The 13,727-nt window shown below is 47.3% G+C and overlaps 1 protein-coding gene across 10 annotated transcripts in view; it reads right to left on the bottom strand.

The window, feature by feature from the left end:
- Window positions 1-11,743: 11,743 nt before the first annotated feature.
- ATXN7 (ataxin 7) overlaps window positions 11,744-13,727 on the bottom strand; it is a 164,242-nt gene continuing 162,258 nt past the window's right edge. For all 10 annotated transcript variants that reach the window (XM_059663070.1, XM_059663066.1, XM_059663067.1 and 7 more), the window contains one exon: window positions 11,744-12,511. In XM_059663070.1, the coding sequence (XP_059519053.1) occupies window positions 12,402-12,511 (110 nt within the window). In that variant the 3' untranslated portion in view covers window positions 11,744-12,401. The remainder of the gene's footprint in view (window positions 12,512-13,727) is intronic.

The raw sequence follows: 13,727 nt of genomic DNA on the forward strand, positions 1-13,727 counted from the left end.
ACGACAAGGACCCCAGTCGCAGCTGCTCACCGAGCATGTCCGCAGCAATGCACGTGTGAGTTTATGGCTGAACACAGTTAGTCCTCGTAACCCAGCCAAGCATTAACAGTAACTGATCGGTAGGTTACTGATCATTAGCAAATCAACTGCATAATTCTGAATTAATCCTTGATACTGTTTTAACCTATTTTAAAAGAAGGTTAATAGATGATACTTGAAATATTATCTGTTCCCATGATCATGGGACAGTGATGATCCCTCACGGAATGCTATCGAACTCCCCGTTGTTGTAACAAACCTCAGACCTCCAAGACGGCGAGGGAGGAGTGAAGCTGAATCCCTACCTGGAAAATAAGTTCCAATAATCACTGTTTGCGCTTCAAAGCCATAGAGCCACATGTCTGCATTATTCCTATGTTTCTGAAGACCTACAAAAGATCCAGAATTTGTAGCAGTTTTGGTCCAGGCCACTGTAAGCTTGAAGCACATGGTCAAAGGTTTGTTTACCACTTATCATCAGAAATCTCTTATAATGGCATAAATTTTTTTGTACAGACTGTATGTAAGAAATAAAAAGGACACTTTGTCACTGAATGACCAGCCTTCAATGCAGCTATTATACAGCACAAATCCGAGATTGCCTGGGGGCAGTGACCACGCAGCCCCGACGATCGGTCGGTGGTGTCCTGACAATGTTGGCAACCTCTCTCGCAGAGGTTCCCAGACACCTTTTCTCAAGCATCTGAAATTAGCAGAATATCGATGCTGATAAAATTAGGCCCTTGGTCTTTGAGGAGTCTGCTTTTCTCAAAACCCTCTGGGTTAGCCCAGCTGGTGTGGCTCAGTGACTGAGCATTGACCTATGAACCAGGAGGTCATGGTTGGATTCCCAGTCAGGGCACATGCCCGGGTTCAAACCCCAGTGTGGGGCATGTAGGAGGCAGCCAATCAATGATTCCATCACTGATGTTTCTTTCTCTCTCTCTCCCTCTTCCTTCCTCTCTGACATCAATATAAACATATTAAAAAACAAAAAACAAAACAACAGAAAAACCCCCGGGTTAGAGGCTGTTCATTCATACACACTCAGGAATGTGGGGCCAAGAGGAAGTACAGCTTCCTAGTCCTTCGCTTTCTCTGCTGGTCAGTGCGTTTCCACCCTCATTCAAAACGCTTTCGCTTTGCAGCTGCTCACCACCCAGCAATACCCCAACTCACTCTGCTCATTGCCCACTGCCTGCACTTACTCCCTCCCACCCTCTCCAGATCTGAGGAGCTGGCTTGTCCTCTCAGCCCTGGTTTGAAATGGGCAGCCTACACAGTAAGATCCCAGCTTCACAGCTCCCGAGCCTTACGTCCAGGGCTCTTTCCCTCCACTGCGTGGTCTCACCCAGGACCCAGGAATCACAAGCTTTAATTTTGGAAATGAAACCTGGACTTCCACGCCGACTCTATACCCTACTCCTGTTCCTAAAAGTACCCTGGCACTGTGATAGCGCCGGTGCCTGGATCTGCCTTGGGTGTCATTCCCTCTTCACTGCAGGCCATATTGAATTGAACGTGGACTCTGCTCCGTGACCTTGAACAAACCACCTGACCTGTCTAATCGTACACAGTTACTTGGGGAAGGACCCAAGGCCTGTCTGGAGAGTGCCCGCGTGTCTCTACACACAGCCCCAGTCCTCTCCTTGAATCCTAAGTTAGGCATCACCAATCACTTAGCCACACACTTACATACTCAACCCTTTGGCAATCTTCCTACATAAGTTCCTGTAACTTCTCCATTCAATCCATACCCGCTGTTCCAATGATCCTGGGGAAAGCAGCAGGGCAAAAACAACAGTAAAAACACCTGTTACCTAAGTGGGTTCACGGAGTCACCTGTCTAAATTTCTAATGAAACCATCTCAAGTCCATCCTCTGTCTTCCCTGATCTGATTTTCCCCTCTTTATATCAGTTCTCCATTTGTTTTCACCCAAATACTCTCTTCTTCAGCATTTCACTGGGATTTCTTCTCTGTGGGTCATGGAGGACGGGCTTCTTGTTTGTGAAATCCTGGAAATGGGATGTAAAGTGTGGAGTGCCTGTGCCTGTAACCAAGTCCGACCTCGCCTGCTTGCTGCACGACAGAGTTCAGTCAGGTGACAATGTGCTGGGGCAAGAAAAGCCACTTTATTCAGAAAGCCATTGAGCCAAGAAGAGGGAGCACTGGGGTCCTGAAGAACCATGTTAAGAAAAGTACAGAACTGCCCTAACCGGATTGGCTCAGTGGATAGAGCGTTGGCCTGCGGACTGAAAGGTCCCAGGTTCGATTCCGGACAAGGGCATGTACCTGGGTTGTGGGCACATCCCCAGTAGGAGGTATGCAGGAGGCAGCTGATAGATGTTTCTCCCTCATCGATGTTTCTAACTCTCTATCCCTCTCCCTTCCTCTCTGTAAAAAAATCAATAAAATATATTTTTTAAAAAAAGTACAGAACTCAGGGTTCTTCTCTGTCAGTGGAAGGTAAAAGGGGAGGGGCAAGAGGTGATGGAGGACTACAGACACCTGGGCTCCAGCCGAGGTCTGAGCAAGGTGGGGAAGCTTTGTTCTTAGTCTGTTGACTCTAATTGATGTGAGTCCTGTCATGAGGCTCCTGCAAATCTTTGATAAACAATCAGCATTTTTGTACATACCTCCCTTATCTCCTTCAGAGGCACGCTCTGGTAAAGGACTGTTTTTGTAGAACTCAAGCCACAAGCTGAATTCCTCTAAGGATTAGCATGGCCATATGCAAGACGCTTGGAAGCATTATTCTGACGCCGTGGGAATAAAGCAGGCTTGCAAAGGTGGAGTCAGAGGCGGGGCACTTCCCTCTCATGCCTTTGTCAGAGAGAATTCTCAGAATCTGAAACAGAAAAAAAAAGGTTCAGCCTCGAGCACTGACTCCTGCTCAAGGGCCAGTTCAGTGGAGCAGGAGGAGGGGGCTCACACATTAAGGGAAGACGTAGCTCTCCAGCTTGGACCACTCATGGCCCTTTCCCCAGGGAAGGAAATGGAAGCATACAGCCAACAGCCCTGACTTCTAGCCACTGAACTAAGTGAACTCTGGATTGGCTGGTCAGTTGCTACAATCAGAATATGCTTTCTCGGACCATGACTGGGACTCAGAAGTATCGGCGATTCTGCCATAATTCTTCACTGGCTTAAGAATGCCAGCAGTTTCTCTGTATAGCGACCTGCTTCAATTCTTTATTCAGAACATTTCAGTGAAGCTACAACAGGTCTGGAAAACCTAAGGGGGAGGGGAGAGTTTCCTTTAAAAGTTTTTTTCTTTTTCTAGAGAGAGTAAGGGAGAGGGGAAGAGAGAAACATCGATCGGCTGCCCCCTGCATGCCCCACCCCTGGCAGGGATTAAGCTGAAGCCTGGGCATGTGCCCTGACAGGGAATCAAACTGACAAACCTTCCGGGCACAGGAAGATGCCCGGATAACTGAGCCACACTGGCCAGGCTAAAATTTCCTTTTATCTGTTCCCTTTGCCTTCAAACTGCAGATTTGTGTGTGTGTGTGGGGAGGCGGGGGGGGGGGGGGGAGGCGGGGGGGGCGGGGGGGGGATTTATCCCTACTTGATTAAAGATTGAGTGTAATTCTGCCGTCCCCACCCCCCCCCCAAAAAAGGTTTAGTTAGAAATTTAGACAGTTGACTCGTTCATATCAACCCATCAACCCACTTAGGTAACAGGTTTTGTTTGTTTTGTGTTTTGCCCTGCTTCTTTCCCCAGGGTAATTAGAACAGCAGGTACTGGTTGAATGGAAAAGTTACAAGAATTGTAACTCTGCCAGGGGAAATAGCTAACACAGCAAAGGGGCCAGGAGGTACAGGTTGCTGGGAAGGTCACTGAGATGATGGGCCAGGCCGAGAATCGAATGGGTTTCAGGAAAGGGGCCGTTTGGGTGACGAAATAGCTAGCCCAGCCGGGGAAGGCTGAAGGTTGAGAGTTAAGTTGCATAAGCGTTGGTCAAGATGTCCTAACCTTTCCTGCAGGGAGTGTTCTGCTGGTGCAGAGGCACCTGACATGCTCGGACAGTGTGGTTGTTACTGGTCCTAAGATGGGGGCTTTGCTGGATGAGTGTTCAGTTATTTTAATCTGACTGGAGTAACTGAACAGCTCTGCCTGAGATGAGAGTGTTCCTCTTATCATGTCTGTGATTTGGAAGTTACAAAGTTCATCGAGGCATGAGTTGGAACAGGGGCCCTGCATGTATCTTATAATGGAAGGACAGATTGGAGTTGGCCCATGCGTGTCAGGAGGGTTGGGGATGCTGTGTTGCTAGTTGATGTGGGGAAGTCAGAGCCAGCAGTCCCGCTCGAGTGGGGTTGGTGGTGTTCAGGAGGTGATGTGTTGAGGGTTCGAGAGAGATAGTGAGGACTTAAGAGATGTTTAAGAGGTATGGGGAGGCCCTAACTGGTTTGGCTCAGTGGGTAGAGCATCGGCCTGCGGACTGAAGGGTCCCAGGTTTGATTCTGGTCAAGGGCATGTACCTTGGTTGCAGGCACATCCCCAGAGAGGATTGTGCAGGAGGCAGCTGAATTGATGTTTCTCTCTCATCAATGTTTATAACACTCTATTCCTCTCCCTTCAATAAAAATATATTTAAAAAAAAAAAAAGGTATGGGGAGGACAATAAGAGGAGGAGAAGGCTGCGGGGGTGGTCACTGTAGACTCTAACAGTGATGGATATAATTCCAACCAGAGGTATAAGGCAATGGGGCATTAAAAACCAAAAAATGACAAGGGAGATCCTGAGGAGGACTACTGGCCAGAATAAAGGGTGAGGGCCTCCCAGGCTAAATTCTAGTTAATTTAATCCCAAGTTGACTTGTAGCCAGAAGTTTATTTGGTCCCAAGAAAAGTCTATGAAATCTCCCTGAAGATAACAATCCCACAAGGTCAGCAACTGTGTTCAGTACTGGGACCAAGAGGAACGGGGACTGCGAGTGAGGATAGGTTGCTCTGCGGTAGGTTGCTGGGGGGGAGGGGGGAGGGGGCGGGGCTGAGAGGCAGGGACCAGCACAGACAGGACAGTGAGGGGTGATGGGGGAAGCCTGGTTCATAGGGGGTTATGGTAAGGGTCCAGGGCTTACAGTTCCTCGGGAATTTGTGTAAGTTTGAGGCAAGTCGGTCCGAGGTTGACACTCCGATACAAGCTGCTTGGCATGAAGCCTGGGGTGCAGGGGCCCTCTTCAACTTGGAGGCGTGGACCCAGGATGGACATCCCTGCAGCTGGGCTGCCGTCGGCGTGGTCAGGAGTAGCCGGTGTGGCCTGTCCACTTGGGCCTCAGCGTCCCTGTGCTGCAGGCTGCCTGGAGGAACACCATCTCCCGGCTCTGGTGGGGGACCAAGAGGAGAGTCAGGGGGAGGCCTGGGGAGAACGGGTCGGTGAGGGAGGCTGAGGGTAGGGAGCTGAGCCCAAAGGGCAAGAAGAGGTTGGAAGTTTCCAGTAAGAAGGGTCTGCCATACATAAGCTCAAAAGGGCTGAGGATGGAGGGCTCGAGGGGTTGACTGAATGCGAGTGAGGGCGAAGGGAAGTGGGGTATACAGGTTTCTTGGGCCTCCACACTTCACTTAGTGAGGTGTTGCTTCAGAATTGAGTTCATTTTCTTGATGTTGCCAGAGGCTTGAGGATGGCTACGGATGTGTAGGCTCTAGCGGATCTTGGGCGATTTTAGAGAGGAAGGCCAGACTGTCCGACTGTAGGGAGGTGGGCAGGCCAAAGCAGGAAGAGAATGTTCAGCTCGGGCCTCACCCACCTCGGGAGCCTTTTCTGGGTGGCGGGAAAGCTTCTGCCCACCCAGAGGAAGTGTCTACAAAGGGTAGTAGACACTTGAAACACCTTCCAGGGGGCACGTGTATGAAACGAACCTGCCCGTCTTGACCGGGAACGTGCCCTCTGGCCTGGGGGAAGATGGGGCATTTTGAGGGCCCCTGGGGAGAGGTCTGAGAGCAAGCAGAACATTGGCTGTGTATGTGCTCGAGGTGCGTGGCCTTCTGGTGATGGGATTCGGGGTGAAGGGATTTGAGGAGGCCGCCATCCAGTGGAGGGAGCTGTGACCTGGGCTAGGACGGGGGTCTGCTCTTGGGGGAGGATGCTCTCCCGCCTGTGAGCCAGCTCTTCCCACGCAGCTCCTGCCTATGAGTCGGAACATTTCTGCAGTGGTACCGGTGGGTGGGTGGGTGGGGGGGGGGGGTGAAGGGTGGGGACAGCTGCCTGTGGGTCAGGACTTTTCTGCAGTGGGGTGGGTGTGTGTGTGTGTGTGTGTGTGTGTGTGTGTGTGTGTGTGAAGGGTGGGGACAGCTAGGAGCTGGGGTTCTGCACACTGGTGTGTGGCTGCCCTTTTCGCCTCCCTGTCCGCCTTGTTGCTCCCTAGGGCAGGGAGTCCTGTATCAGATGGATGCCCCTGGCCATGGGTTACTGCTAGCGCTTTGGGGGTCTTGCTGCATGAAGGAGCTTGAGAACGAGGCTGGTGTTGGTGATCAGGGACCCTCTGGTTATGAGGAAGCCCTGCTCTGCTCAGATTGTAGCGTGAGTGGAGGATGTGAAAGGCAGAGGGGAGTCGGTATAGATGAGATATCTGGTCAGTTGCTAGAGCTAATGCTCAAGGGTGATAAGTTCTGCCTTCTGCAAGGAGGTGCGGGGGGAAGGGCCCCTAACCTATGGTCTGGGCATGGGAGACAATGGCAGAACCGGCCACGCACTGGCCGCTGTGTGCGGGCTCTGCCATCTCCGAACCAGGTGTCCACTGCTTCGGGGAGAGGTGCACTGGTGACGTGTGGGAAACAGGCTGCTGAAACTCTAGGCGGTCTGGGCCCGAGTGCTGCTCATTGCCACCTGAAGGTGGAAGTGGGAGCCAGGTAGCTGGGCTCAGGGAGGCGCTGCGGCAGAAGGTGGCATGGGAGCTCCCAGGAGGGTGCGGTGAAGGGCCTGCAGTCTGGAGGGGGAAGGACAGCTCTGGTGGAGGAAATTCTGAGAGTGCACGTGGGGTGTAGAGCATCACTGGCTCGGAGAAGGTAACTAACTGTCTGGCTTTCCTGGGCCAGAAGGGCCACTGTTCCCAGAGCCCAGAGGCAGGCGGCCAGCCCCTAACGGTGGGGTCCAACCGTTTAAAAGACAGGCAGCGCCTTGAGGTCTGGCCCCGATTTTGGGCCCAGGATGCCAAGGGCGATGCCCTTCCTTCCATCCGTGTATAAAATGAAGTGTTTGGACAGGTCAGGTTGTGAAAAACAAGAATAATGGATACCAAAGTCACCCACAGCCCTACAAGGTGAACGACTAGTGTAACTGCTTCCATGAGCGACAGGAGAGGGGATTTATTAGAAAGACGCAACTGTAAGAGTAGAAAGTGGGGCGAGACGGGGGAGACGTTAGGCTTGGTTTAGGGGGAGCTTTTTGATTAGGACTTGAGAGAGAGAGAGAGAAGCGTAAAGACAAGTTTAAGGCAAAAGATAATCAAAATGCAAGAAAAAGGAAGATTTAAGTGCTTTAATCCTCTAATTTCGGCAATTGCACAATGCTGGGCCTACGAAAATCTCTGATAGTTACATCTGGTTAAACTGTATGTTCCTAAGATGAAGGCCCCGTGACATTTAAGGCCCTCACTATCTGGCGCCCACTTCTCCAACCCTATCACCTCCTCCCGGGGAACTGCACCCAGAATTACTCTGTTCTGCATTTCTTCACACCTGGACTTGCTGGGCTCGCTTCCTCTGGCCAGAATGACCTCACCTACCTTTCAGCTGTGAATTCCCAACACACCAAGATCCAACACTACCAACCCCTTCCTTGAATCGGGATAGTCTCTTGCTTTCCTTAGGTCACCTGTAAGGAAGGGAATAGAAGAAAATAGGGTAAGAGATTGAGGAGCTGAATCTTTTCCCAGGAAGTGTAAGGGGGACGCCCAAGGTGAAAGAGGCGATCACAGGGAGCGTCTCAGGAAGGCATCTGAGTAGCTGGTTGGGTCAGGAGGGAATGGGAAGTCCGTGGGCAGGGGCTCGAAGCCAGCCTGACCTCTTCACGTAAGGGAAGGACACTTTCTACATAAAAATCAGTTTCTTCCCTTATTTTAAACAACATACATAATTTATATTTTATTAGAATGATTTGTTTGCAAATGATAACACCGACCAGTTTCTAGAGATAACAGATTATGTTCTCCTTTGAGTAATGCTAAAATGCACTTGTGCTGTGCCAATAAGAGAAGTATGTAAGGACAAGGAAGAGACCATATCAGCTTTGGATAAAAAGCTTACCTCTAAACCCAAAACTGACCATGTGCCTTCAAATTTATATAAAAAACAAGTACAAGTAGGATGTATCTCTCAATCCATCAACTCCCCTTGGGTGACAAACCTGCAGGGCAAGAAGGCAGTGGTGTTCACTGTTTACAGTTATCACTTTATCCAAGGCAACGCTCTGTGCCCAGGAATGCAAGCGTCCTAGGCCCTTAGGAATACTTGGCTATGCCGACAAAAGGGGCTTAGTATCACAACGAGGCAAAAACATGTAAAATAGTTCATGCAGCCAACCTTATTTATTGAGAAGTCCTAATTTTATTGCCCGATTAGTAACATGTTTGTTCCACAAACTAATTTCTCATAAAGCAAAGCACAACTTTTTCTTATAAATAGTATAAATTATTTTATTTACAGAAACTTGTTACAAAACAAATAGACTATATATTTCTTCTCTTTTAAATATCCAAAGTAATTTCTATCCCTTGACATTTGTTCTTATTCTATACAGCAGCCAACACAAAGTCCAGCGGAGATGCTCTTGATTCTGTGCACAATTACCAAACTAGTCACACATTTAACACAGGAGATTGCTTTTATGACCAAGCTCCAAAAACAGCAAAATGCTTTCAAGCCCCACATTCACCTGACAGTATGTAGTGCTCATTCAATGATCTGAAAATGTAAAATGTTTTGCACAAAATGTAAAAATGATTACTTTCTTCTAAACAATGAAAGTTTTAACAATCATTTTCCAAAGCCCAACATTTGCCCCAGGAAAGAATGAGAGATATCAAGGAATTCCTTGGCAACGAACTCGCAGGAAGACAGCTGCCTTTATAAATTACATTTTTCAAATTACACATTATTTTTCAATGTTCTCAGAGGTACTCTGTATTATATTTTTGGAATACAAAAAATTTAAATATTCTATTTAAACTCAGTATTTCATGAGTGAGTAACAAAATGGACACGTCATGTAAGTTGCTGGCTGACAAAAAGATTTGTAACGCCTGGTGCCACTGGGCAATCCACCACCAGTTGAATTATGGTGAACCAACAAGTCTTTAAAATACCTATAAAATGACCAGCATTGGTGGTTTCAACTCCTCCCCTAAATTTTTAGACACAGTATTTAGGTGGAAAAACAAACTCCAAAAGTTCAACTGAACATTCAAGTCTTTTTAAAGAGAATCTGTCTAAGCTTAAAACTAGGTTCAGGCACTTTCAGTTTTTTCCATTAGTTTTAAACCACATCACATACCAACACACGTGTGCTCAGAGGTACACATACAAACACACAGGCACACACTCTCTCTCACATAAAACAGAAGAAAAGCAGTGTGTCACTTAGTTACAAGTCATCCATCGGGAAGCCAGGCAACGAGGGAGAAGCAAGGCCCACTTCATCGGCCGAATCCACTCCCGAGACGTCAAAGGGACAGAAAGACGTTCACAGGACAGAGGCATCCCTTAAACTGCAAAGGAGGCAGGTTCTAGAACTACTGGCTTGGCAGTGAACCACTTCAAATTATAAAAAGGTATTTACTTTTATTAATTAATAAATAAATACTAGATGATCTCAATTGTACCAAAACAGGATATCAGAAAAAAAGACCTGTGCAAAAATACATATTTAAATATGTACAATTCATTTTTAACAAAATATGTCTTCTGAGATAGGGATACTTCCATATTTATAATAGAACAAGAAATTCCAAAATAAAGGTACAAAAGTAGGTTTTGTATAATTCTTTGTTCATCATTGCAGCACTTTTTTTTCGGTTAAGAAAACTGCAGGAGTTGTCATGAAATTCTATTGGAAAGAATATAAAAATTATCTTGGTTTTAAATTGATACCAAAGTCTGTCTAGAAACAACCCAACCACTGCAAATTTGGTTTTTGCAAGTTAATTTAATTCAAAAAAATACTTGTACTCCCGTGTTTTAAATGGTCTTAACTATTCATAATAAAAAGCAGCTGTAAGAGAAAATAAAATATTTGAACAACAGTCTAAAATTTAATAGCACTGTTTAGAATATGTCTGTTTGTGGCAGGCAGAATCCCAAATGGCTAATTTCCTAATCCCGATGCTCTTTGTACTATCGGGAGACATAATAAAAATCCAATTAAAACCTCAGTCTAAGAAATCAAATGATCAACACCGCTAATCTAGATCTATCTACATTATTCTAAACCAACTTGCTACTGTGGATCCTATTCACATCTTTCGGAACAACATGATCTGTCTATAAATTCCATCGCTAAAAGCAACTTTATTTATAACCATCAAGTCCCCTTGGCTCTGAAAATAAATTCTACCCATACCCCATTGCACTTGTCACCAAGGAATCAAGTAAGTACGTTCTGATTCCCTCTCACCTCCTCTCCCGCCACTGGGATGGAGCAACCACACTGATTTGTCCTGACCACGCCGCACTGGCTCATCCAGGCTCTCTCCTTGCTAAGCTTTGCCATAGCATCATTTAAAAAACATTTACTGATTGATTGCATTATAAGTGAACAAGATACTCTTCTCCCCATCCTTTTAAAAAAATCAGTATTTTACATCAATTTATAGCTAAAGTATCTGCATAAAGTTTTTGTTTTCTTACATAATAAGATTAATTCTGTAGCAATTCACATTATTAGGCTGGTAACCAAGTATTTATTCATTCCACTTGTTGTTGACCTGAAAGTCCCTGAAACAGAAGTAACCTAAGAATTGCAGGGAGGAAGGGCTGCAGGACAGCCTGCCGGGCGTGCCCCGGGCAGGAAAAGTGCCCTGTGTTCAGCAACGTCCACAGGTGCCTGGCTCTCCTTTCAGGAGCTGTGGTGGTGGAACCACCTGTTAGGAAGCTCCAACTTACCCCAAATTCTTAAGCAATGATGTTTAACATATTAAGCTCCTTCTTTTGGGCTGGGGAACTAGAAGAAGTATGCTGGAGGGTCTCTGAAGTGCTCTCAGGAAGATGGCCCACGTGAGTCCCAGGAGAAGAGGGTGTTGGGCATGTGCACAGACTACTCAGACCCCCCGCCCCCCGACCCTGCACGCCTGCTCCCCACCCCAGTGCAGCCAAACACACTCTCTGATGGCAAGGGGAGTGCACACAGTGTGGAGAGCGCTCACAGCTGTAGTTACCTTCCTCCCAGGCAGTGTCCGAGGGGAGAGAGGGGAGTGCAGAGAGGGCCTTGAAAACAGTTAAGTCTATTAATGACTTTGTGAATGACAGTTTCTACTGCATCCTGATAATTTCACTATAATAAAGGCAATTTTTGGAAAACAGGAGACTGGGCAAGGAGAACCAACCCAATCTGCCGTACTGTTTATCATGAAGACTTGAAGGATAGAAAAATTTCACCTCTTTGGAAATCTTGGAAAAAATGTTCTCATAGTGATTTTTATCCACCCTCCTCAAATTTGGCTTTCCATTATCAAAACTAGATTGCATTTTTCTTTTTTTAAAAAATCACACAGAATTGCTTTTGTACCATGAAAGTAAGCCTCTAAAATGGTGTATGCTTGCTCTCTGGGCATCACTACTTTAAACCAGTCTGTAAGTTAGAAACTTCAAACAGTTTCTTATCCCAAATTACTTGCACAATGCTGGGCAAAATACAGGCTATGGTGTCCTGGTGCTAACACTCACATCCCATTCCTGGAACCCCGCTGTTACAACCCAGTGACAGCGCCCCTTCTCATCTCCCCCTCCGGAGGCTGCTCAGGGGAGCGCTGTCTCCCCTCCAGAAGGTGTCTCCAGTTAAGGTGCCTAAAGGCTGCAGTGACCTGCAGAGGGCAGGTAGAAAAGAACTGGGGTGGGGAGAGGAGGGAGGGAGACAAGTCTACAGTAATGTTCTCCCAGAACATTCTTTCACCCAGCCAATCTACTCGAAGAATGGCTCCATGATATACTGCAAGTTAAAAAACAACACAAAAATTTCTCACAGATTGGTAACGAGTAGTCCAGACCACTGTAACACTGATAGAAGCAATTCGGTGGCTGAACTTGATCCAGTGTCCTTTATGAGTACTCACTGCTACAGACATAGCTTCAGGGAACTCCTCGTTAAAACAACAGCCGCAGATCTCCACCCTTGAGGCCGGCAGGAGGTTGGGAAAACAGACTCAAAGGCATCTCGGAGTCCAGGGTGCTGAGTGGAGGTGTGACTTGTCATTAAAAGTGTCCAGACTATTCCTCCCCACGCTGTTTTCAGTTGTCAGGGACGTGTCTTTGGCTTTCAAAAGAGAGGGGGAGGGAGAACATAGAAAAGGTAAGTGAACAGTTGTACACTGTGCTATCCCAATATAAACGAGAACATTCCAAGGCCGAGGCCTCTGCAGTCTGCGTAGACTGGTGATGCCAGGAGCAGTCCGCTGAAGAATTTGGTCTTAGCTTTCAAAAACCATCAGCGCTCTTGGGCACAATCATTTTGAAAGACTGAGTTTTAGAAAACTGGAAGAGATGCAGACCGGGTTTCTAGCTCAGAGAAAAAGTTCACATGTTTGCCTTTGGTTTTATTTACTGATTCTTTTTCATGGAAGTTATTCCAGGTTGTCACGAGAACTGAACAAGGTCAGATGGGCTAGCCCACACAGGTGTGAAAACTCACACAGAGCAGAGCCCATGCTGGTGAGTGAACAGAAGGGGAGCTCCATCTCTGGGCTCCCAGCCTGTGCCACCGCACTGTTCCCTGGTGTAGGGGCTTCGCCCAGCTCAGTCATCTCTCCTTTAAGGTCGGCTCCATGAGGAACAGCGAGGCAAGATTGCCGCTTTTCTCAGAGCAGCGTTCTTTAAAGGATTTGGAGTCATGGGTCCCTCTGAAATTTGGATGAAAGGATCCCTCTTGCAGTAAATGAGCACAGACATAAAAACATGCAATGCTTTTTTGGGGTTCACATATCCTCTGATTTCTAGCCATGGGTCCCAGTAGCATCTGTGCAGCATAATAAAAAGTAATCCACAGCACAGAGGAAATCATTCTCAAATACAAAGCTGTCGAAACGAATTTAGAGAATAGAATGGAAATGTAGGCTGTCTGTCCTACTGGGACAGCCCCCCGAGATGGTGGAAACCAGAGTTGGCAAACTTAGCCTGTGTGGGCTCCATTCGCTTTAAAAACAAACATAGCTTTAAAAAGTGGCCCAATTTCTCACACAAGTCTGGACCTGCAGTATCTCCTTGAAGATGGTAACAAGTTAGCAAGAGCAGCAGATGGGGCTTCTACTCCCTTGTCCCGGCGCTGCTGCTCGCTGCACCTGCCTGTCCCTGGGGGCGTGAGGTCTGTGTCCACGTCTCCATGAAGCAGACTGCACTCAGGAATAGACTGGGCATCGCCACACAGTGGAACAGCCCTCCTGCAGGTATACCATTTCTTGAGGTGTCTGCACTGCAGTTTTATGCTTATAAACGACATGTTAGCAGTAACTACGAACCAATAAGTACAAGCACAC

This window comes from Myotis daubentonii, chromosome 14, assembly GCF_963259705.1.
Source record: "Myotis daubentonii chromosome 14, mMyoDau2.1, whole genome shotgun sequence".
NCBI classification, from domain to species: domain Eukaryota; kingdom Metazoa; phylum Chordata; class Mammalia; order Chiroptera; family Vespertilionidae; genus Myotis; species Myotis daubentonii.